Genomic DNA, 25,437 nt, shown 5'->3' with positions numbered 1-25,437 from the left:
TCAGCAATAAAAATGGAATTTTGTCACTGCACCACTGATGGTTTGAGTTGGCAGTTGTTGGTAGTTGCTGAATCACTGTGGTTCTTTTACCCTCCAGGATGTGTATTGCACAAGAAAATGATTAAAGGGGCAAGCCGCAGTTGAAACAATAAAAGCATCCCTCTGCTTTTCAGTAAAAAGCAGAGGGATGGGCCTGGAGAAATACAACCACTCTCAAATTCATAGACAGAGCTGTGGATGCAAGTACTGACCATTGATGATATTAAAATGATAGATTTAACCATGTTGAGACTACAGTGTTTGTTTACATGCACTGTGTTTACATTGGAGTAAAACAAGCTTATTCTTTGAGTTTTGATGGGGTACAACAGTTGAACTAAGCTCCTGAGGCATTTATAAGTTATATTCTTCAATAATCAATGGGTATATATCATTCCTTTATATATACATCATTAGTTTTTTTCCATTAGTTTTAAGTCCAAAAATGGCATGTAGCAACTGCATATTGCCCTTTTAATGCTAAGAAAGTATCCGAGTGCTAAGAGAATCCTGTCAAATTTTTAAATAACAGGAAAACCTTTCATCAACAAATGTGCTGAAGGGATGACTCAAGTTATTTTCTAGTGGTCAATGGTGCTTTCTAAGTATGAAATGGCAAAACGTTATGTAAAGGTCATCTGTTGAAAGATTGTTATGGTGTGCAGGTTGGATGGACAGGACTGACTCAGTATGACGGAGGAAAGGGGAGAGGTTGGACCACTGGGACAGACAGAGGGACAGACGGACAGAGCTACAGGTACCAACCCAGGGGGAGAGCAGCGGGAGGAGGAGGGGCAGAAGAGGGCTCCATGGTTAGCGTGGAGGTGACATTAAATATTCTTCCGTCTGTCCCCTGACCCTCTGGCTCTGACAGGTCCCAAGCACAGGATGGAGGGAAGGAATGAAGCAAGAGACGGACGGAGGCGAGGAATGGCATGAAAACAAAGATGACATATGCAGAGGTGAAAACAACACTGGAAGTATGAATGAAAACACCAATGATGCCATGTTTTACAGATACTTGAATGAAAACACTTAGAATGAAAGGTAACATACGTGATGAGAATGATCTAAACAACGCAGACGTTTACCCAGATAGACAGAAATAACCCCTGATAGAAACCATCACAAGTACAGATGTCAAGCCCCATTATTAATAGATATTCATTCATGAAACACCAAGAGAGGGGAAAGTGGAAGCGGAAGAGGTTGTCCAGAGGCGACCATGCAACCTTTCCTAAACTTACCAACACGTAAAGTACCTTTGGGTTTGGGTGGGACGGGACCTAGGAATCCAATGTTGTCATAGAAGTTATGAATTGCACTGGGATTAAAGTGGGGTCCTGCGACAAACAGGACAGAGACATCATAAGCAAAACTGAAAGCATCAGTACGCATAGCATACGAACATACAGTTGAAGTTGGAAGTTTACATACACCTTAGCCAAATACATCACAATTCCTGACATTTAATCCTGGTAAAAATTCCCTGTTTTAGGTCAGTTAGGATCATCACTTCATTTTAAGAATGTCAGAATAATAGTAGAGAGAATTATTTATTTCAGCTTTTATTTATTTTATCACAGAAGTTTACATACACTCAATTAGTATTTGGTAGCATTGCCTTTAAATTGTTGAACCTGGGTCAAATGTTTCAGGTAGCCTTCCACAAGCTTAAGTTGGGTGAATTTTGTCCCATTCCTCCTGACAGAGCTGGTGTAACTGAGTCAGGTTCGTAAGCCTCCTTATTCGCACGCGCCTTTTCAGTTCTTCCCACACATTTTCTATGGGATTGAGGTCACGACTTTGTGATGGCCACTCCAATACCTTGACTTTGTTGTCCTTAAGCCATTTTGCCACAACTTTGGAAGTATGCTTGGGGTCATTGTCCATTTGGAAGGCCCATTTGCGAATGAGCTTTAACTTCCTGACTGATGTCTTGAGATGATGTTTCAATATAGCCACATAATTTTCCTTTATCGTGATGCTATCTATTTTGTGAAGTGCACCAGTCCCTCCTGCTGCAAAGCACCCCCACAACATGATGCTGCCAACTCTGTGCCAACACTGGGATGGTGTTCTTCGACTTGCAAGCCTCCCCCTGGCCAAACAGTTATATTTTTGTTTCATCAGAACAGAGGACATTTCTCCAAAAAGTATGATCTTTGTCCCCATGTGCAGTTGCAAACCGTAGTCTGGCTTTTTAATGGCGGTTTTGGAGCAGTGGCTTCTTCCTTGCTGAGCGGCCTTTCAGGTTATGTCGATATAGGACTCGATTAACTCTGGAAATAGATACTTTTGTACCAGTTTCCTCCAGCATCTTCACAAGGTCCTTTGCTGTTGTTCTGGGATTGATTTGCATTTTTCGCACCAAAGTACATTCAACTCTAGTAGACAGAACAAGTCTCCTTCCTGAGCGGTATGACGGCTGCGTTGTCCCATGGTGTTTATACTTGCGTACTATTGTTTGTACAGATGAACGTGGTTTCTTCAGGCATTTGGAAATTGCTCCCAAGGATGAACCAGACTTGTGGTGGTCTACAATTTTTTTTCTGAGGTCTTGGCTGATTTCTTTTGATTTGCCCATGATGTCAAGAAAAGTGGCACTGAGTTTGAAGGTAGGCCTTGAAATACATTCACAGGTACACCTCCAATTGACTCAAATTACGTCAATTTGCCTATCAGATGCTTCTAAAGCCATGACATCCTTTCTGGAATTTTCCAAGCTGTTTAAAGGCACAGTCGATTTAGTGTATGTAAACTTCTGACCCACTGGAATTGTGATACAGTGAATTATAAGTGAAATAATCTGTCTGTAAACAATTGTTAGAAAAATGACTTGTGTCATGCACAAAGTAGATGTCCTAACCGACTTGCCAAAACTATAATTTGTTAACAAGAAATGTGTGGAGTGGTTGAAAACCGTGTTTTAATGACTCCAACCTAAGTGTATTTAAACTTCTGACTTCAACTGTACATGCAACAGTCACACATACAGCAGCAACTGTGTAGGAGTCACAGACCAATAAAGCAAGAGACTGCAGTCTAACACACAAAGACAAATAAAGAACTCAGAAAACAAAGCCATGACTCTTTACTCTTCACAAATCCATCTATTGAATAGAAGCCATATTCAATTCTGAGCTACCTTAAATTCTCCATTAACCTGTGTGACTGTGCTAGCTGGTGTATTAATCCTGTTGGCCGTGGAGAGCGGCCAGGTGGGCTATAAATCCTTTGTTACCAACCAGCAACAGGATGCAATTCAGGAAACAACTGGTAGTTAACATTACAATGGCAGCACCTTGACTGCGTGTGCCGAGGGGATGTGACCAGACCAGGCCTGGCAGAGGCAGACAGACCTACTACTGTACAGCTGGACTGAACACAGGTCATGCTTCCCCGCTCTGCTTCGCTCTGTTGTAGTCCACATTAGTTTCCCCTCTCTGACTCTCTCGCTCCCTCTACAGAGCTACCCATTATAACATACAGAAATATGACTAAACAATGAAATATGACGACCCGGGCTATACGAAGGAGCCAATCTTAAAGCAACAAAGACAGCACGTTAAAACGCCATGAACACACTGGACGTACAGCACATGCATGCACACCACACACAGAGAGCTGGTGTCACGTTCATCCCAACACCGGCAAGCACGCTGACAAAGCCCACCCCACGAAACCAAGCCGAGCTGCCTACCTCTTGTTTGAAGATCGATTTCTTTGGTTAAAAGGTCGATGTCAATCTGTAGTATCCTGTTTTTGCATCGTAACTGCTGCATTTCCTCAATCTGATAAGAGAGAAGGAAACAGGGTCATATAAACCGCCATTTACAGGCAGACAGCAGCATGGTATGCTGATGAGGCACAGTGGAGGAGTAGAGAGACTGAGAGCCTCGGCACATGCTGTTCGGTACGGACTCACAACACAAGCCTGTAATAAGTCAACGGAGGTGCACGGAGCCAAGTGGGCTAACAGTGTCAGGAAGAGAGTTATCTCCAGGTCTCCCTGGCCTAGTGAATACACAGAAAACACAAGAGCTACTGAGTTCAACTCCAGGCTTTTAACTTTAATCTTCCACGTCCTCTTTTCGCGGCCCTGACTAACACACAGTGATAGTTGACTCCAAAAAAATGCTGATTCAACAGAAAACTCAGAGCACCACTTGATTTGCGGTCTGATATAGTTCAATAAACCCATAGCTGCACGCTTAACGTAAACCTGACATTGGGTGAAAAAATTCAAAGGGAGGGTGTGTGTTTTTTGAAATGCCCCAAAGAATCATGGTTTCCTTAGAAAAGACATTAAATACACCACGCGACTCAGGAGCGTATTGTCGAGTCAAATTGCCGAAGACCTCTACTAACACAGTTGAATCCAGCTGCTACACGAGGAGAGGAACATTGATGTTCTCGTCATTGTAGTATCTCTCTGTGGGAGAGTAGTGTGTGTAGTGGGAGAGCAGTGTCTGTGCGGACTTACCGAGGGGATTTGGGACTGGGAGTTGGATCGTTCTAGCCGTCTCCTAGTCAGGTCATTCTCCATCTCGTTGACCTCCTCTTTTAGCTTCTCCAGCGTCCTCTTTTTTAACTCCAGCTCATGCCACAGCCGTTCCATACGGGCCTTCTGGTGAACCAACAGGGCTACAAGATACATAGTACACATTAACCCTGTGACATGGGGACAGACTGATGGCTTATCTCTGACTGCTGAAGTACATGCTTACAGCACAGGCTTATGGTGTGTTTGAAGAACCGCAAAAGCTAGATACATTTCCCTTTTGGAAATAACGCTACGTGCAGTGGGGCTGAGTAAGAATCATACAGTAGCATAATCGTTCTTCCTTTCATGGCCTATTTTAGAAAGGGCTTCTGGGGGAGTGAACAATGATCCCGGGGAAAAGCTTGCTCAAAACACATCCTAAGAAGTGTTATATTGTCTTATAACGCATTCATAACATGCTTGGTCTTATAACGCATTCATAACATGCTATATGCTATGAGGAAATTAGCCATCCCTGCTTTAATTCATTCATTCCCTACACAGAAAGACCAAAGTAAATAACAAACATAATACCACCCCCCCCCCCCCCCCACACCACTCAGAAGTAGGCTTTGTGTTTTTCCAGGCAGACGAGGAATGCATGTAGAGGGCTGCAGTGAAAGATAAGGGTCAGAAGGCACAGCCTCAGGGCCGGGGAGAGAGAGGAGAAGCCCCACAGTAGTCGCAGCAGCAAGTAAGCGTCTAGCAAAGGCCACAGGCACCGACTCGCACGTAATCCAGTCAAAGTCCAAAAAAGGAAACGCTGCGCTCCAACACATTTGACTCACTCTGCCGCAGTCCAAGGGCTGTCAGCGCAAACCCAGCATTATAGCAGCCGACTCATGCTCCAATCACACCCCTCCCCTAAGCGAGTCACCTTCAACAATTCATCTGCTCCCTCAAATCAGGCTGAGATGAAGCAGGGGTTTTAAGGCCAAGAGGTTTTTAATGAGACAAACGTCGATGCAATTTGGCTTAAAAAAAATGCATTAGTGTCAATATTACGGAAATCAAAGTTAAAAGCAGGCATAAACGATACGCAATAGTCAAATGACTTTCTTGGCAGAATGCAGTGGAAAAGGCATTTACTACTGGTGGACAAAAATGCATTCTATTCCTTACTGTCATGGGGGAAAGTTATTCTCAAAAGTGGATGTTATGTCTCTTTGGCCACTTGACTTTTGTTGCACATGTGACTGAGAGATACCATAGTTCAACTTAAACAATTGCACAACTAACTGTATCCGGATGTGTGTTTGTGGGTGAGTGTCTATACTTCCTAGTGACAGACCGTGACTGTCGACAAAGCAAAGCAGCTAACGGCTGAGATTTTAGTAACCCTGATCCTGTCTTACCTTGTGTGTATGCAGCGTCGTCTGAACCCATGCTGAGTCTGCGTGGCTCGCTGGGCCTCTCCCTGTATGCAGACAGAGGGTCTGAGAGATGATGGGGCTCTGGCTCCACAAAATGGTGGTCTGACGGGAGGCTGAGGAGGTTGGTGGCCTCAAAGGTAGGGGAAACGACGCCAGGGGACACTGCTGGGGGCTTGTTGGGGGACACTGTGATTTTGAAAGTGTACTTGGTGTTGGGCTGGGTGACCACCACCCTGGGCGAGGTGGCCGTGCCTGCCCCTCCCATAGACGCGCGGGACTTGGGTGGGTGGTGGTGGATGTAGGCGGGGCCCATGCTCACCTGGCCCCCCATATTCCGGGCCCCCTGCGACCCGTGCGGAGGAGGTTGAGCAGAGATGTAGACGGTTGGAGGATTTCTGCCTCCACCGTCATCGTTATTAGCAGTAATGTAAAACTTGGGCTGGGAGCGAGAGCCGGTTGGGACCATGACGGCCTCGTCAGAGGGGGTGGTAGTAGCAGCGGTGGGCGGGCTGGCAGAGATGTAAACAGTGGGCTGGCTGCGGCTTAGGCCCGGGCCTCCGATGGACAGGGGGGTAGTGGTGGTGCCAGGGGCTGCACCGACAGAGGAGGAGGATGACGGGCAGGAGGAGGAGGTGGAGGAGTTGGAGCGGGGGCTGCTGCTGGTGCGCAGTGTGGTCGTGGTGGAGTTGCTCCTCTGAGGAGATTCAAGTTTGATCTCTATCTGGTTCTTGCGCGGTCCAGTGGAGATGTTCTGGATGTTGTACTGGCTGAAGGAGGACATGCCAGAGGGCATGACCGAGGAGGAGGCACCAGAGGAGGAGGCCTGACCTCCAGAGGGGGCCTGGAGGATAGAGGGGGCCTGTGGGTTGGTAGGGGAGCTGATGGGCATGTAGACATGGGAGGTCTGGTGGCCCTGTGACTGGTGCTGTGAGGTATGTGAGGAGCCGTGCTGGTGCTGCTGGCAGGAAGGGCCTGTCCGGGAGCCAGGCAGTGAAGTGGGATGGGAGATCTGATAGATCTGCTGCTGGGGCTGGGAGGTGGGGCTGTACTGGGCCCTGCCAGCCTGCTGCTGCTGGCTTTGCCGGGTCGTACCGCCGGGCTGGGTCACATAAGGCCTGATGTAGATAGAGTTACCCTGTGGACTGCTCAGTCCGGATTGTGTATGGGGCCCGCCGTGTATGTGCAAAGAGGTGGGGGTGTTGCGTCCCGTCTGGATGTTGGGGGCCAGGGTGACGGTGATGGGGTTGAAGCGGGGCGTCTGCTGGCCATGTTGGCCCATGGACTGCCCTTTGCCCCCCAGCTGGTAGAGTCCCAGGTGCTGGGGCGGCTGGGGCTTGCGCGTGGGCTCCATCACGGCAAACACATTGAGGCTGGAGGGTGCCTGCACAGGGGCTGACTGGGGCTCCTGCTGGAAGAAGTCACTGTTGGGGGTCTGTCCTGTCTGGAGGGGCCCGTCACTCAGGCTGTGGGACAGAGTCCTGCTGCCGTTCATCCTCAGGCCGTCCCGTCCCGGGGCCGCATGCACATTTTGAAACTGAGACTGCAGGCCCAGGTTCAGCTGGGTCATGTGATTGCGGAGCCTGATGAAGCTGGGGTCGTCGTTGTTGCTGAGGTTTCCTCCTTCGCTGTACAAGTACCCCGGGCTCACCTGAGACAGGTACTCACAACAGGCGTCCAAATTGTTGTCGTTCTGAGGAAAAGAGAAGCTTCAAAATCAGTAATTTGTGATATATCAGCTAAATATATTTTGGTGGGTAAAACCTACGGATTGGAAAGGAGGATACCCCAGACTCACCTGCAGAACACACTGGGAAACAACACCCTCTGGAACTTCAGGGAACTTCTGGCGCAGGTCGTGCAAAACCCGGATGTCAATCTGGTGGCTTCCCTGGGCCATTCGTGTACTGCCAGGTCAGGACTGCTCTGCTCGCTCCGTTCAGCACACTGACGACGCCTCAGTGGTGGCAGCACCTCAGCCACAACTTGAGCATCTTCTGGAAAACAGACGCTTCGGTTAGTCGCCCCAGTTGTAACTGAACACACACACATGTAGCAGTTTCTGGGTTTCCCTACTATTCTCATACACACCCTCTCTTGGTCTACACAGAGTAAAGAGACAGTGTGTACTGTACCGGTACCAGTCTGTGTTTTGAAAGTATGTTAATGACAAGGTAGGCCTATGCGTGACGCAGTGACAGGGAAGGAGGGAGCACACAGCAGCCTATTCAAACTTCATACTGGTGAAAAAACACCAGTCAGACATGTTGAGGTCGCCTGTTTCATCACGGTGGGGGGAGCTCTCAAAACAATATTTCAGAAATCCTTTTTAAAATAGGAAAGGCTTTCATTTTCACAGCCCCTCCCCTCCCCAAAATCATCTTAATAAAAGAGTAGGAAACCACCTCGGACTATTGAGGAAGCAAAAGCCTTTCCAACCGATCTTAACGTCAACATTGTCTTATTAAGGACAGAGCGGACCCAAACAGTAGCTCCCAGAACTGTAGCAATCTGCACACGATCGTCAGTTAAGTCAATGCTACAGAGGAGCTTTGAGGCAAGCAAAAAAACACAGCTTTACCTCCGACAGATCAGCGTCATTCACACTGAGCGACAGGGCCACACGGTGTGGATGATGCTGACCTTCTCAAGAGCACGGAATTGAGGGTCTTTTGACCCTGGTGAATATTTAGCCTAGATATACAGAGTCGAGGAGAATAGTGGATGTTCACGAGAATAGCACGGTGTAGCTTGGTGAATGTCTTTCGCACATGCCCACACTCTGGAGCTATTTCTAACCGCACTCAATCAAAACGTCCTCGAGCGGGAGGCTCAGAATTTGCCAATTCAAAACATTGCGCTGTAGGCCCCGAAAAAACCTGCAGAGATGAATCCAGTGTGGGTGGAGGATGAGCATTCTGGATTCTCTCAAAGTTATAGGTCCCTTGATGGTAATCCAATCCATCAGATTGGACGTCGGGCCAAATTAAATCCAGAAGCGACTTTAAAAATATTAAACACAAAGTATGACCGTCTGATAAGAGGAGTGAGACATTGCAGCTTTGAGGCACATTACTCCTGTTGTGCCAAGGAAATGACATAGCAAGTAGCAGTGCTGTCTTATCTGAACTGGGAGCATGTGTAATGTCATAACTGAGGAGATGTCAATCTGGATGACAAAACATCCCACCAGAACTGATGATAACAGTGGGAGGAGTCACAGGGCTACTGTCAGAAGAGGGAGCCAGCAGCAACAGGGCTCTGGAACAGCCTGAGACTGACTCAAACGAGACCGGCTGGGATAACATCTGAAAACTGGCAGGATATTGACTTGGATGATACAATGAAACAACTAGCCCGATCGTGACACACTATTGCAATGTGTCCTCACATGAGAAAAACGTGTAAATCATGTTTCAGAGAGTGAGACACAGAACAAGAAAGGCTGGGTACATCATTTTCTTTCAGCCCAGGCACTCAAACTGTCAGTCAATGCCTTCTTTTGTCTTTTGCAATACAAGGATATGGAAAGTTTTGCAATCACACCAACCAGACTGAAGAATTCATTTCACTGCATAAAAAGATGAGCAAAGGAGTAAGCAGGAAGGAGAGGCTCTCTCTGCAAATACAAACTAGAAGAATATAAGTTTGCCATATCACAGATTACATGTTTGGAGAAAACGTAACAGCCTCCAGCTAATAAGGTCTATGGAAAACAAGGCTTTGATGTTTCAATCACCGAGCCAAAGCTGGGGCTCCTCAACACTACTAACACAAATCTACCTAGTGTGATTTAGAAACAGGAGCATAGGTCAGCCCAAAGGGCATAGTGGTGAACTCTTATGATCCACCATTCAGGCTCTTCTCGTAGGCTGGGCTGCAGGACTAGTCTGTCTGTGGGAAAGGAAATTCACTACTTGGCAACTGACCCAACTACAGGTCAACATTGTGGTTAGAGTTTCTTTCCAGCCTTCAAAAAACAAAAAAAGGTCCACACTTCCTTATTGCACATAATTACAGCCCAAAAAGAAAAGGCCCTGGTTTGGCTCAGCCTCACAGCCACTCCTGGGCCTGTGGAGGGAGGGAGCAAAGGGGGGGGGGGGGGTCATAGGTCCTGAGAGGAGAACTATGGAACCAGGGAGATAAATAAACAAAGCTCCCATTGCAGAGCTGTTATTCCCAGTGCCAGAGCACTGACCCGCAGCTCCAGGCTAATTTCTGGAGGTAACAGCCCCTGCCACGCTCTTGTCAATGGACTCATTCACTCAGTATGAGTGGGTGCACCATAAAAATGTCCGCTTCAATTAGAGAAAAAATGTAATGGGTATTAACGATCAATGCACGGGAGCCTTAAGTGGAGATTGTAACTGGACACAGTGCTGTTGCAGCATTCCTGACATTTTTATTTATTTATTTTACCTTTATTTAACTAGGCAAGTCAGTTAAGAACAAATTCTTATTTTCAATGACGGCCTAGGAACAGTAGGTTAACTGCCTGTTCAGGGGCAGAATGACAGATCTGTACCTTGTCAGCTCGGGGATTTGAACTTGCAACCTTCCGGTTATTAGTCCAACGCTCTAACCACAAGGCTACCCTGCCGCCCCAGATTAAAAAGCCATGGCAAGTAATATACATAATATATATTCTAAACAAACAAGTTATAGCCTACTTCATCTATGTCATTTTATGTTCATATGGAGATGATGAATGCAACTTTGTTACAACCTGAGGTGTGTTACTTTCCTGATCTGGTGTGTAGCTGCAGTAGGTAAAGTTCACAGTTTCTATAAATGAGAACCTGGAGGGTTGTAGGTCCAAGGTAACCCTATTTGTGGGGATCAGATATCATGATATATGGCCAGCACATTTTACTCTGATTGATAGAAAATAGAGGCCCACTACGCAGCCAGCCAGCCTTTCCCTCCATCAGTGCCCCGTGCCTAACACACCTTTCAACACGGCCAGTCCCCTAGGTTAAACCAGCTGGTATATCTTCTGGTTTATGCCATCGACACGCCAAGGCCATTACCACGGTGAAAATCCCTATAAATCCCACAGTCTTCAATCAGAGCAGTCCTCTGCAGCGTCAGGCACCAGGCAGCAACACGGCTTGGAATGTCTAACTACTTCGCAGTCCAGCGAAATTTAAACAAATAAAGGGACTAATTGGCAGTGGACGCTCTGAGGCCTGCTGGCAGGGGCCCCAGTACTCCAATGTGGCCACGTGGTACACACACACACACACACACACGCACGCTACCGTGCAAACACACATCTGCTGTGGGTCAAGGTACGACGACCGAATCATTCACTTCAATATTTGGGGCCAAGCACAATTGTGAACAAAGGAGTGTTGTCAAATCCTCAAAATCAGTGCTACACCTGAGAGCTTCAAGGCCTCATTCAACAACCCAACATTTCTAACTATCCAAAGAATATTTGAACATTGGAGTGAGTACAAGAAATCCTATTCCAAATACACTGAGTATACAAAACATCAGGAACTCTTTCCATGACATAGACTGACCAGGTGAACCCAGGTGAAAGCTATGATCCCTTATTGATCACCCTGTTAAATCCACTTCAATGTACTGTAGATGAAAGGGAGGAGACAGTTTAAAGAAGGATTTTCAAGCCTTGAGACAATTGAGACATGGATTGTGTATGTGTGCCATTCAGAGAAGTCACAAAATATTTAAACTGGGTATGGTAGGTGCCAGGCACACTGGTTTGAGTGTGTCAAGAACTGCAAAGCTGCTGGGTTTTTCACGCTCAACAGTTTCCTGTGTGTATCAAGAATGGTCCACCACCGAAAGGACATCCAGCCAACTTGAGACAACTGCGGGAAGCATTGGAGTCAACATGGGCCAGTAATCTCTGTGGAATGCTTGACACCTTGTAGTCCATGCCCCAACTATTGGAGGCTGGTCTGAGGAGAAAAGGGGATGCAACTCAATATTAGGAAGGTGTTCCTAATGTTTTGTACACTCAGTTGTATATTAAGTCCATTTAAGCAGCAGCTCATCTGAGAAATATTAGTTAATGTCTAAAATATTTACAAATGAGTCCCATTTTGATGCACTGTGGTTCAGACCACCGTCAACAGCTTGTCTTAAAGGGTAGGTAGGAAGCATGCGTTTTTACTCACCAAAGTAACAACACAGTGTGGTCAAAGACTTAGTAACTTAGTTGTTGTCGCGATCTGGTTACCTATAACTACACTGCTCAAAAAATAAAGGGAATACTAAAATAACACATCCTAGATCTGAATGAATGAAATATTCTTATTAAATACTTTTTTCTTTACATAGTTGAATGTGCTGACAACAAAATCACACAAAAATGATCAACGGAAATCTAATTTATCAACCCATGGAGGTCTGGATTTGGAGTCACACTCAAAATTAAAGTGGAAAACCACACTACAGGCTGATCCAACTTTGATGTAATGTCCTTAAAACAAGTCAAAATGAGGCTCAGTAGTGTGTGTGGCCTCCACGTGCCTGTATGACATCCCTACAACGCCTGGGCATGCTCCTGATGAGGTGGCGGATGGTCTCCTGAGGGATCTCCTCCCAGACCTGGACTAAAGCATCCGCCAACTCCTGGACAGTCTGTGGTGCAACGTGGCGTTGGTGGATGGAGCGAGACATGATGTCCCAGATGTGCTCAATTGGATTCAGTTCTGGGGAATGGGCGGGCCAGTCCATAGCATCAATGCCTTCTTCTTGCAGGTACTGCTGACACACTCCAGCCACATGAGGTCTAGCATTGTCTTGCATTAGGAGGAACCCAGGGCCAACCGCACCAGCATATGGTCTCACAAGGGGTCTGAGGATCTCATCTCGGTACCTAATGGCAATCAGGCTACCTCTGGCGAGCACATGGAGGGCTGTGCGGCTCCCCAAAGAAATGCCACCCCACACCATGACTGACCCACCGCCAAACCGGTCATGCTGGAGGATGTTGTAGGCAGCAGAACGTTCTCTACGGCGTCTCCAGACTGTCACGTCTGTCACATGTGCTCAGTGTGAACCTGCTTTCATCTGTGAAGAGCACAGGGCGCCAGTGGCGAATTTGCCAATCTTGGTGTTCTCTGGCAAATGCCAAACGTCCTGCACGGTGTTGGGCTGTAAGCACAACCCCCACCTGTGGACGTCGGGCCCTCATACCACCCTCATGGAGTCTGTTTCTGACCGTTTGAGCAGACACATGCACATTTGTGGCCTGCTGGAGGTCATTTTGCAGGGCTCTGGCAGTGCACCTCCTGCTCCTCCTTGCACAAAGGCGGAGGTAGCGGTCCTGCTGCTGGGTTGTTGCCCTACTACGGCCTCCTCCACGTCTCCTGATGTACTGGCCTGTCTCCTGGTAGCGCCTCCATGCTCTGGACACTACGCTGACAGACACAGCAAACCTTCTTGCCACAGCTCGCATTGATGTGCCATCATGGATGAGCTGCACTACCTGAGCCACTTGTGTGGGTTGTAGACTCCGTCTCATGCTACCACTAGAGTGAAAGCACCGCCAGCATTCAAAAGTGACCAAAACATCAGCCAGGAAGCATAGGAACTGAGAAGTGCACCTGCAGAACCAGTCCTTTATTGGGGGTGTCTTGCTAATTGCCTATAATTTCCAACTGTTGTCTATTCCATTTGCACAACAGCATGTGAAATTCATTGTCAATCAGTGTTGCTTCCTAAGTGGACAGTTTGATTTCACAGAAGTGTGATTGACTTGGAGTTACATTGTGTTGTTTAAGTGTTCCCTTTATTTTTTTGAGCAGTGTACAAACTTAGTTATGTTTTGGGTTGTTTACATATTTATTAACTTATTTACGGATATCTTCTAAACTACCCACAATTTGTGTCGTCATGATACCAGAATTTTTACTTCGATACCAAGTTTAGTGTAACGATACTCTATACCATCGTGATACTCGATACCAAAACGATACCCCAAAAATAAAAAATAAAAATGTTTTACCCACAGAATGGCACTTGATCCAGACAGATCAACTCTCGCTACTGCTCTGTTCAACTAATGGGCATCTTTTGAGTTCAATATCATTACATTAGAACATTTGTAAGTCCATTTTTTGGAGACAGCCATGTACGCATTCATTAATAAATGATACAATCATACAATAAATGTGACTTTGTTTTTACCAATCTAACTACAAAACAACATAAATGGTAAATCTATATTGATAAACTGGGTAAATCAAGATGTATCTTAGGTCTATTCCCAATACAGGTGAATGCCTATTACTCACTCGGAATATGTGCATGCATTGAGTTATTGAGCTTGTTTTATCTGATTTCATGGGGCTACAGATGACAATGTTTTCCATTTAGGACTTATTTTATTGGAAACTGCTAGGAGAACATATTATTTTATTGTACTGATCAACAACATTTGCATAGAAGAAGCAATCTTTTATTTCGCTCTCTCTCAGGCTGTGGAATCTGACTTTGTGGCTATGGAATCTAGTGGAAACCAAACGAAGGCGAGTGAGACGAGGAAGTGAATGAGCTTAGGTGGCGAGGGAGACCAAATTAATTAATCACGTTTTTTGGTGACAATCAGCTTCGAAATCAGTATATTTTGCATTATGGTTAGCATTTGATCACAAACAAAGTACTAGGGTAGTGAACTCTGCCGTAAGCTAGCAAGGCAAGTTAGCCTACAATTAATACTGGAAGCTACCGGTGTCGTCTTGAATTGTAAAAGCGTTCTAGCTTTTACGGACATTGTTTCAACATTTCTGCATGCGGTGTCACATTATTCAAGTATGTTAACATCTGTGCAGCCTGAGTGGGGAGCTAACAGCAGCCCAGACAGCTCTACCAATGAATGAGCAAGTGGAGCAGGCCCTTTCTTAGCTCTGTAGAGGCTGCGTCAATACAGACGGGATCCTCTCAATCACGAGACACATTTGACAGAAGTACTGAACATAACAAAAATTCTAGTACCTAATGTTTTGTACACTCGGTTGTATATTAAGTCCATTTAAGCAGCAGATCATCTGAGAAATATTAGTTCATGTCTAAAATATTTACAAATGAGTCCCATTTTGTTGTACTGTGGTTCAGACCACCTTCAACAGCTGGTGTACCTCAGATTACAGCCAGGATGGAAACAGCTCATCTTAAAGGGTCGTTTTTATTCAGCAGCTTTTTCATGTAGTTAGCATGTTGGTAGGGCTAACGCTAGCAGGCTAGTTGGCTAGAGACCTTGCAAGCTGATTTGTAACTGTAACGGCTCTCATTTGTAGAATGAAGAGTGGACCAAGGCGCAGCGTGGTATGTGCACATCGTAACATTATTGATGACACCAAACAAAATAACCAAGTCAAAAAACGAAAGCGCACAGTTCTGTCAAGCTACAGAAACTAAACAGAAAACAAGATCCCACAAAAGGAAAATGACAACTTATATATGATCCCCTATCAGAGACAACGATAGACAGCTGCCTCTGTTTGGGAACCACACGCGGCCAAAAACAAAGAAATAGAAAACAGACTTTCCCACCCGAGTCACACCCTGACCTAACCAAACATAGAGAATAATAAGGATCTCTAAGGTCAGGGCGTGACAGAAACAATAAATTCATAAAGTATTTGCTTTGGGTGAAAATGTAATTGAAACCAGTAGTCATGAGTGGAAACTATTGGTTTAATTTGAGGTTATACATTTAAAGTTATTTCTGTAGGAGTTAACATTATAGAGAATAGGCTGGCTTGCCGGGTCCTCCATATTACGTCACACCCCCGCAAAAATATTTTCCGGCATGACTTCAGACATGACTTGAGGTGTAACTTTGCATTGGGACCTGATGCGTATGTTAATGCCAATCCATAAATTACATGTGGTTACGTTTATGCTACCTACCCTTTAAAGCTTGGTGTACCTCAGATTAAATCCATGATGGCAACAAGCTGAAGCCAGGCACACAGAGGGGACTAACTCGCCCTCTAACACACACATGTTCATATTCACCCACCCACGCACACATGCTCACACACACACACACACACACACACACACACACACACACACACACTTCGTCTTCTGGAAGCATGGAACTTGACCCATTCTTTAACATAAATATTGTTTTGATTCCACAACACTGTGAGGAACTTTCACCTTCACGAAAGGATTTTGAAAGCTTAAGCCTGAATGGAAACTTCATTGAGGTGCCTGGTCTTATTAACAGAGAAGCATTTATACAGCAAAGACCTCGCAGAGCCTCCCCTCTCGAAAATCAAGGTGGTTTACCACTACATTAATGTCATATTGTTAAACAGAATGAACATCTAGACTTTAAGAGAGAACACACTGCACTGAATGTTGATGTGCCGATTATCTGGCGTTCGTTTCGGCTTGCTGACTGCGTGGTGTGTTTTGGGGACCACCTGCAGATAGCGTCTGACTGATGACATTTGCTCGCGTTTACATGTAGAATCGGTTTCCCTGTCGGGACAAAAAAATGATACTTTGAGTCAATCAGAGAGCACGAGTGGGGAGTGTAAAGGACAGCCAACAAGAAGTAAAAGAGGCTACTTTTCCAGGTGACATCCACCCCTTGCAGCTTGCTAAATGAGCCAGTCACACTTCATATGTATTGTAGGCAATGGGATGGTAGCTAGCTAAGTGCACACAACACTAAATAATTCCTCCAAGCTAGCTAGCTGGCCACTGTAGCTCCAGGTAACTGCCAAAATAATGGAAACACTTGAATAAATGAGGGATACAAAGTATATTGAAAGCAGGTGCTTCCACACATGTGGTTCCTGAGCTAATTAAGCAAATAACATCATGCTTAGGGTCATGTATAAAAATGCTGGGCATGCCATTATTTTGGCTACGATCATGGCTTATGCCCCCATAGGATGACAATGCCCCCATCCACAGGGCACGAGTGGTCACTGAACAGTTTGATGAGAATGAAAACATATGTAAACCATATGCCATGATCGTTTCAGTCACCAGATCTCAAACACCTATGGGAGATCCTGGAGTGGCACCTGAGGCAGCCTTTTCCACCACCATCAACAAAACACCAAATTATGGAATTTCTCGTGGAAGAATGGTGTTGCATCCCTCCAAAGGTGCATTGAAGCTGTTCTGGCTCGTGGTGGCCCAACGCCCTATTAAGACACTTTATGTTGGTGTTTCCTTTATTTTAGCAGTTACTTGTAGTATTGACATTATAATTAAATCACAATGGATTAGATTCCATGAAGTAGCTGCCTGTGTTAACTGCCAAGAGTTACTGCAGTGTCTTTGGCTAGCTAGCTATGTTGTGCTGGCTAGCGAATTACATGCTAACCGTTTAGTTAGCAAAAAATGTGGCTATGGGCTGGCATTGGCAGTATGGGGAATTAGAGGGAATTACATTGTTTCTTTGTCTTCTTGCTAATAAGTTATCTAGCTGTGGCTATCTGGCTAGAATCAACAAGTGCTTTCTACAACGATAGCAACATTAGCGCTGCAAGCTAGTTAGCTAACATTGGCTACCTACAAAGCAACACATACAGGGAAACTAAGCTCAAGAATGCAACGCTACTGCCACCTTCTGGTTTGGAGCATTTTAACAAGGCTGTCGGCTTCAAGGTCTGTGCTATGTGAACACAAACTGATTGACTGCCAACCCTCTGTTCGGAAGTACTAAGTACTCTCGGCAAGAAAATGTTTGGCAATCCTACCGGTGTGTCTCAGTCCTAATAGAAAGTACGATCACACGACTACATTTTTAGCATAAACTAAAACCAGACTCTCTCATATAGAATTCGTATCTAGAATCTCTTGCCAAACTAATATATATCTACACAACAGTATGATTCTGCGGGTTTTTTCCTCTATGTACATTGTCACTTTAAATGTAAGCGTTTTTTTTAACACACATGCACAGTGCACAAATGCATATCGTTTTAAACCTCTGTCATTACGGATAAAAAACCAATCTACTGTATAACCCAACAAATCGATTAACAACATGTAGACTAGACCTACATGTAGACTAGACCTACATGTTCCCATTTCACATACACGCAAGTAACTGAAGAGCTTTTGTTCCAAGCCAGGTCTTCAAAGCAGAACCATACCCTATTCAACTGTGCCATGAAGCTAGGGCCTCACGCTGCACATATAATTGTTGGATCAGCTCAGCTTTGGCACAACCGTTGGAAGACAGGCAGATCTTTTAGTTGCCCACAAACAGGGGTAGACGGTGCTGAATAAAACAAAATATTCAGCACCACAGCCTGGTTGATTGGAAGCAGGCAAGGGCACCAGCTCCCCAGGTCAACCAACCCCTCCCCCTCTCTGGGCAACGTGGGAAACTGAGGTCTCACAAACACAAACACAAACGAACCTGAACCTCCATTACACTTCTTGTCTTCGTGAGCATTCAAAGGGGTTGTCAATTGTCACTGTTTGTTTTCCTCTGTAAACAATGTAAATAACATGGAAAAGCTGCCTGGCAGGTTGTGTCTTTCCTGACCGTATAAGGAATTAGCAGTAGGGGAAGGGGGATTTAAAAGCGGTAAGTGGGTGAAGCTCTCTTCCAGGCGCTTGCTGCAGCTTGCTTTTCAGTGTGTGTGTTGTGTGTGTGTCTCTCTTACACAACAGGCTCAATCACTGGTTTACTCCCTCCACCTCCTCCCTCCCCTTACTCTGCTCCTCCCCCACCTCTTTAACACAACATTTCTGTGGGCAACAAAATGCTGAGTTCACCTAGCAGCCACTTGGAAGTGGAAATGCTGTTGCATTCCATCAATGAGTATTGACAACTGGGTTTAACCTGCAGTTATCTGGATACAAGGGGTAACTGGGTTGTGGACAGGGTAATCTTTATTTATGTTTTATTTTTTTATTTAGCCTTTATTTAAATAGGCAAGTCAGTTAAGAACAAATTCTTATTTACAATGACAGCCTACCAAAAGGCAAAATGTATACTGCGGGGAAGAGGGCTAGTATTAAAAAATAAAAATATAGGACAAAACACACATCACGACGAGAGACACCACAACACCACATAAAGAGAGACCTAAGACAACAACATAGCATGGCAGCAACACATGACAACACAGCATGGTAACAGCACTACATGACAACAACATAGTAGCAGCACAAAACATGGTACAAACATTATTGGGCACAGACAACAGCACAAAGGCAAGAAGGTAGAGACGATAATACATCACTCGAAGCAGCCACAACCCAGACTATTTGCATTGCCCCCCCCCCTCTTTTACACCGCTGCTACTCTCTGCTGTTATCATCTATGCATAGTCACTTTAATAACTCTACCTACATGTACATACTACCTCAACTAACTGGTGCCCCCGCGTATTGACTCTGTACCGGTACCCCGCTGTACAGTGCCTTGCGAAAGTATTCGGCCTCCTTGAACTTTGCCATATTTCAGGCTTCAAACATAAAGATATAAAACTGTATTTTATTGTGAAGAATCAACAACAAGTGGGACACAATCATGAAGTGGAACGACATTTATTGGATATTTCAAACTTTTTTAACAAATCAAAAACTGAAAAATTGGGCGTGCAAAATTATTCAGCCCCCTTAAGTTAATACTTTGTAGCGCCACCTTTTGCTGCGATTACAGCTGTAAGTCGCTTGGGGTATGTCTCTATCAGTTTTGCACATCGAGAGACTGATTTTTTTTCCCATTCCTCCTTGCAAAACAGCTCGAGCTCAGTGAGGTTGGATGGAGAGCATTTGTGAACAGCAGTTTTCAGTTCTTTCCACAGATTCTCGATTGGATTCAGGTCTGGACTTTGACTTGGCCATTCTAACACCTGGATATGTTTATTTTTGAACCATTACATTGTAGATTTTGCTTTATGTTTTGGATCATTGTCTTGTTGGAAGACAAATCTCCGTCCCAGTCTCAGGTCTTTTGCAGACTCCATCAGGTTTTCTTCCAGAATGGTCCTGTATTTGGCTCCATCCATCTTCCCATCAATTTTAACCATCTTCCCTGTCCCTGCTGAAGAAAAGCAGGCCCAAACCATCATGCTGCCACCACCATGTTTGACAGTGGGGATGGTGTGTTCAGCTGTGTTGCTTTTACGCCAAACATAACGTTTTGCATTGTTGCCAAAAAGTTCAATTTTGGTTTCATCTGACCAGAGCACCTTCTTCCACATGTTTGGTGTGTCTCCCAGGTGGCTTGTGGCAAACTTTAAACGACACTTTTTATGGATATATTTAAGAAATGGCTTTCTTCTTGCCACTCTTCCATAAAGGCCAGATTTGTGCAATATACGACTGATTGTTGTCCTATGGACAGAGTCTCCCACCTCAGCTGTAGATCTCTGCAGTTCATCCAGAGTGATCATGGGCCTCTTGGCTGCATCTCTGATCAGTCTTCTCCTTGTATGAGCTGAAAGTTTAGAGGGACGGCCAGTTCTTGGTAGATTTGCAGTGGTCTGATACTCCTTCCATTTCAATATTATCGCTTGCACAGTGCTCCTTGGGATGTTTAAAGCTTGGGAAATCTTTTTGTATCCAAATCCGGCTTTAAACTTCTTCACAACAGTATCTCGGACCTGCCTGGTGTGTTCCTTGTTCTTCATGATGCTCTCTGCGCTTTTAACGGACCTCTGAGACTATCACAGTGCAGGTGAATTTATACAGAGACTTGATTACACACAGGTGGATTGTATTTATCATCATTAGTCATTTAGGTCAACATTGGATCATTCAGAGATCCTCACTGAACTTCTGGAGAGAGTTTGCTGCACTGAAAGTAAAGGGGCTGAATAATTTTGCACGCCCAATTTTTCAGTTTTTGATTTGTTAAAAAAGTTTGAAATATCCAATAAATGTCGTTCCACTTCATGATTGTGTCCCACTTGTTGATTCTTCACAAAAAAATACAGTTTTATATCTTTATGTTTGAAGCCTGAAATGTGGCAAAAGGTCGCAAAGTTCAAGGGGGCCGAATACTTTCGCAAGGCACTGTATATAGTCTCGCTATTGTTATTTTACTGCAGCTCTTTAATTACTTGATACTTTTATTTCTTATTCTTATCCGTATTTTTTAAAACTGCATTGTTGGTTAGGGGGCTCGTAAGTAAGCATTTCACTGTAATACAATAAGGTTGAATTCAGCACGTGACAATTTTTTAATTTTTTTATGTGACTATCAGAGTGTCCATGATTGAGTCTTTGAATGAAGAGATGGAGATAAAACTGTCCAGTTTGAGTGTTTTTGTAGCTCGTTCCAGTCGCTAGCTGCAGCGAACTGAAAAGACGAGCAACCCAGGGATGTGTGTGCTTTGGGGACCTTTAACAGAAGGTGACTGGCAGAACGGGTGTTGCATGTGGAGGATGAGGGCTGCAGTAGTAGGTATCTCAGATAGGGGGGAGTGAGGCCTAAGAGGGTTTTAGAAATAAACATAAACCAGTGGGTCTTACGACGGGTATACAGAGATGACCAGTTTACAGAGTATAGAGTGCAGTGATGTGTCCTATAAGGTGCATTGGTGGCAAATCTGATGGCTGAATGGTAAAGAACATCTGGCCGCACGAGCACACCCTTACCTGCCGACCTATAATTACGTCTCTGTAATCTAGCATTGGTAGGATGGTCATCTGAATCAGGGTTAGTTGGCAGCTGGGGTGAAAGAGGAGCAATGACGATAGAGGAAACCAAGTCTAGATTTAACTTTAGCCTGCAGCTTTGATATGTGCTGAGAGAAGGACAGTGTACAGTCTAGCCATACTCCCAAGTACTTGTATGAGCTCTAAACCCTCAGAGGTAGTAATCACATCGGTGGGGAGAGGGGTATTATTCTTACCAAACCACATTACCTTTGTTTTGGAGGTGTTCAGAACAATGTTAAGGGCAGAGAAACCTTGTTGGACACTATGAAAACTTTGTTGTATATCGTTTAACATAAAATCCGGGGAGGGAATTGTATAAGTATAAGACTGTAACATCTGCATATAAATGGATGAGAGAGCTTCCTACTGCCCAAGCTATGTTGTGGTTGTAAATTGAGAAGAGCGTGGGGCCTAGGATTGAGCTTTGGGGTACTCCCTTGGTGACAGGCAGTGGCTGAGATGGCAGTGGCTGACACAGCAGATGTTCTGACTTTATACACTGCACTCTTTGAGAGAGGTAGTTAGCAAACCAGGCCAAAGGCCCCTCAGAGACACCAATACTCCTTAGCCGGCCCACAATAATGGAAAGGTCTACCGTATCAAAAGCTTTGGCCAAGTCAATAAAAATAGCAGCACAACATTGCTTAGAATCAAGAGCAATAGTGACATCATGTAGGACCTCTAAGGTTGCAGTGACACATCCATAACCTGAACTGAAACCAGACTTCATGCCAGAGAGAATACTATAGACATCAAGAAAGCCAGTCAGTTGATTATTGACAAGTTAATCCAACACTTTTGATAAGGGCAAAATAGAAATTGGCTTATAACAGTTAGGATCAGCTTGATCTCCCCTTTAAATAAAGGACACACCGTGGCTGCTTTCCAAGCAATGGGAACCTCCCCACAGAGGAGAGACAGGTTAAAAAGGTCAGAGATAGGCTTTGCGATGATAGGGGCTGCAACCTTAAAGAATAAAGGATCTAAACCATCTGAACCAGATGTTTTTTTGGGGTCAAGTTTAAGGAGCTCCTTGAGCACCTCAGACTCAGTGACTGCCTGCATTTAACCTTGTATAAACTACAATCTTGATCCCTATGGACAATAAACCCAACAATACTATATCAGAGCATAATAATGTTAAAACATATTATGACAAGACGTTGTTGGAAAACTAGAAACCGGTCTTAACTAGATATTTGTGTCCTCTTTTTGCTCAGCCCATTAGGCAGGGCTCCAGACTGCGACCATTTAGTTAGCTTCTTCCAAAATCAAGCTTTGCTTGGTAACAGCAGAGAATCCCCTCCTGGATCAAAAGCCTTGCTGTCAAATATTTGTTTTGTGCATGCAGTAATGACCTGGCCTCCACAATCACCCAACCTCAACCCAATTGAGATGGTTTGGGTTGAGTTGGACCGCAGAGTGAAGGAAATGCAGCCAAGTGCTTAGCATATGTGGGAACTCTTTCAAGAACTCCAGTTGAAGCTGGTTGAGAGAATGCCAAGAGTGTGCAAAGCTGTCATCAAGGCAACGGGTGGCTACTTTGAAGAATCTCAAATATAACATATATTTTGATTTGTTTAACACTTGTTTGGTTACTACATGATTCCTTCCGTATGTGTTATTTCATAGTTTTGATGTCTTCACTATTATTCTACAATGTAGATGTAGAATAATTTGGTGTGTCCAAACTTTTGACTGGTACTGTAAATACTATAGCCTAATTGTCAACCCAAAATGCATGACAATCACTGGATTAGGTTGCACATACAAATATGTTTTTATCACAACATGAAATGACTTACTTCTTGAATACCATCTCAGTAGTTTATTACCCTTTTCAATAAAGCACTGTGAATGACTTTAAGATTATCAAAAAAAATTTGTGTGACCAAATCATGTTCTGGTGCCACCAACTGAAAATCTTAGTGGCACCAGTGCCACCAGGGGAAAATCTTAGTCTGGGGCCCTGACATTAGGTGATTGTAGATGTGCAGGTCAGGGGTTCACCCTACAGCTGGGCGTGATTATGTCGGTCTACAGGCACAGTTTATGCAATAACAATAGTTCCCCCGGCCTGGCCTGTGGCACTAATCTCACTGCTCAACCGAGCCAGGCTGGGAAACAGTTTGGTTCAGGTCAAAATGGAGACAACCTAGATGAGTATAACCTAGACGGCTCTGATTACTTCATGACTTTAGGCTTGTCATGCTACTCTCTTGCAGGCCTTGTGTTCAATAAACCACTGATGAACATGCTGGGTATTCCTTGCGGCATAGGCCTAAATAAAACCAATCAGTAAAATGGGCTCAGTAAAATGAAGCAAGCATCTGTCAAACACTATTACAATAGTAGAGGATTCAACTCATTCAGCCAAACACAGTCTTTTAGTTTTTATCATACACTTCTCCTGGCCTACAAGTGATGAATCTCAAGTCAACATACTAGCACTTTCACTGGATTCTACCCACACACTCAGACATACTTACATTTACACTCCAACACACACACACACACACACACCTTCACATTCTCCACATCCACTGCTGATGCTCTGTTTATTATCTATCCTGATTGCCTAGTCATTTTTTACCCATATCATCATGTAGATATTACCTCAACTACCTCGTATCCCTGCACACTGACTTGGTGGTATATAGCCTCGTTACTGTTATTTATTATGTTACTATTTTTATTTGCTTATTTTATTTACTTTTTAATTCTCTATTATTGGGTTAGGGGCTCGTATGTAAGAGTTTCACGGTAAAGTCTACACCTGTTGTATTCGGCTCATGTGACAAGTAAAATTGTATTTGATATGCAAACAGATGAAAAATCAACTATCGATAATTACAGAAAGGGCACCCCTAGAGAGCTATTAAGCTAGTAAAATATGTAAATGTATTTCAGAATAAATAAATAAACTCAAGTAAATATAAAAAAATGCAGGACACATCTGGTCTACATTTCTGGAATTACTGACAGAAAAATGAAATTAACATTTAACACAACCGGCATAATTTCCAATTATCTTTGCCACGGAGGTCGTAAATAAAGCATTGCTCTGCATCATCGGGTGGTTTCGACTCTGCATGAGTACCGTGGCTGTGGCAAGGAACCCGAGAGGTGAAAATGTTCTGCATTACTTCTGAATTAAAGAGAACCCTGTGCATACTGGATTTACATGCACACCAATCAGGGCAAGGTACAATCACTAATACGCTGACTGGTGTAAGCAATTTTCATGGATGTTTTTTCAGCCAACAGCCATAGAAATCCCAAGACATGGAAGAAATACCTAGACTAAATCTAGGCTACTTGTCCTTTAGAAAATACAATATTCATCCTCCTGCCAGTGCCATCACAGGAATAAAGCCAAAATGTTGACATACATGTATTTTTTATTTAACCTTTATTTAAGTAGGCAAGTCAGTTAAGAACAAATTCTTGTTTGCAATGACGGCCTTCCAAAAGGCAAAAAGCCTCCTGCAACGGGGGCCTGGGATTCAAAATAAATACAATATAAATATAGGACAAAACACACATCACAACAAGAGACAACACAACACAACACAACACTACATAAAGAGAGACCTAAAGACAACAACATAGCAAGGCAGCAACACATGACAACACAGCATGGTAGCAACACAACATAAAAACAACATGGTAGCAACACAACATGGTAGCAGCACAAAACATGGTACAAATATTATTAGGCACAGACAACAGCACAAAGGGCACGAAGGTAGAGACAGCAATAGATCACACAAAGCAGCCACAACTGTCAGTAAGAGTGTCCATGACTGAGTCTTTGAATGAAGAGATTGGGATAAATCTGTCCAG

The 25,437-nt window shown here is 44.3% G+C and overlaps 1 protein-coding gene across 22 annotated transcripts in view; it reads right to left on the bottom strand.

Annotated features, from left to right (window-relative positions):
- The window catches only part of LOC110522153 (TGF-beta-activated kinase 1 and MAP3K7-binding protein 2), a 70,346-nt gene that overhangs the window by 2,262 nt on the left and 42,647 nt on the right, over positions 1 to 25,437 (bottom strand). Inside the window, exons 2-7 of one of the 22 annotated variants that reach the window (XM_021600291.3) lie at positions 7,754 to 7,952; positions 5,941 to 7,648; positions 4,526 to 4,686; positions 3,743 to 3,833; positions 1,287 to 1,382; positions 805 to 906 (exon numbers count right to left, since the gene is read on the bottom strand). In XM_021600291.3, coding sequence (XP_021455966.3) covers positions 805 to 906; positions 1,287 to 1,382; positions 3,743 to 3,833; positions 4,526 to 4,686; positions 5,941 to 7,648; positions 7,754 to 7,855 — 2,260 coding nt within the window. In that variant the 5' untranslated portion in view covers positions 7,856 to 7,952. Of the gene's footprint in view, positions 1 to 804; positions 907 to 1,286; positions 1,383 to 3,742; positions 3,834 to 4,525; positions 4,687 to 5,940; positions 7,649 to 7,753; positions 7,953 to 25,437 lie in introns of those variants that run through there. The other 21 variants (XM_021600293.3, XM_021600294.3, XM_021600295.3 and 18 more) reach the window with 21 other exon arrangements.

This window comes from Oncorhynchus mykiss, chromosome 4 (assembly GCF_057628025.1).
Source record: "Oncorhynchus mykiss isolate SJ-2025 chromosome 4, ASM5762802v1, whole genome shotgun sequence".
Taxonomy (NCBI): Eukaryota; Metazoa; Chordata; class Actinopteri; order Salmoniformes; family Salmonidae; genus Oncorhynchus; species Oncorhynchus mykiss.
This window is presented reverse-complemented; position numbering and strand designations above follow the sequence as displayed.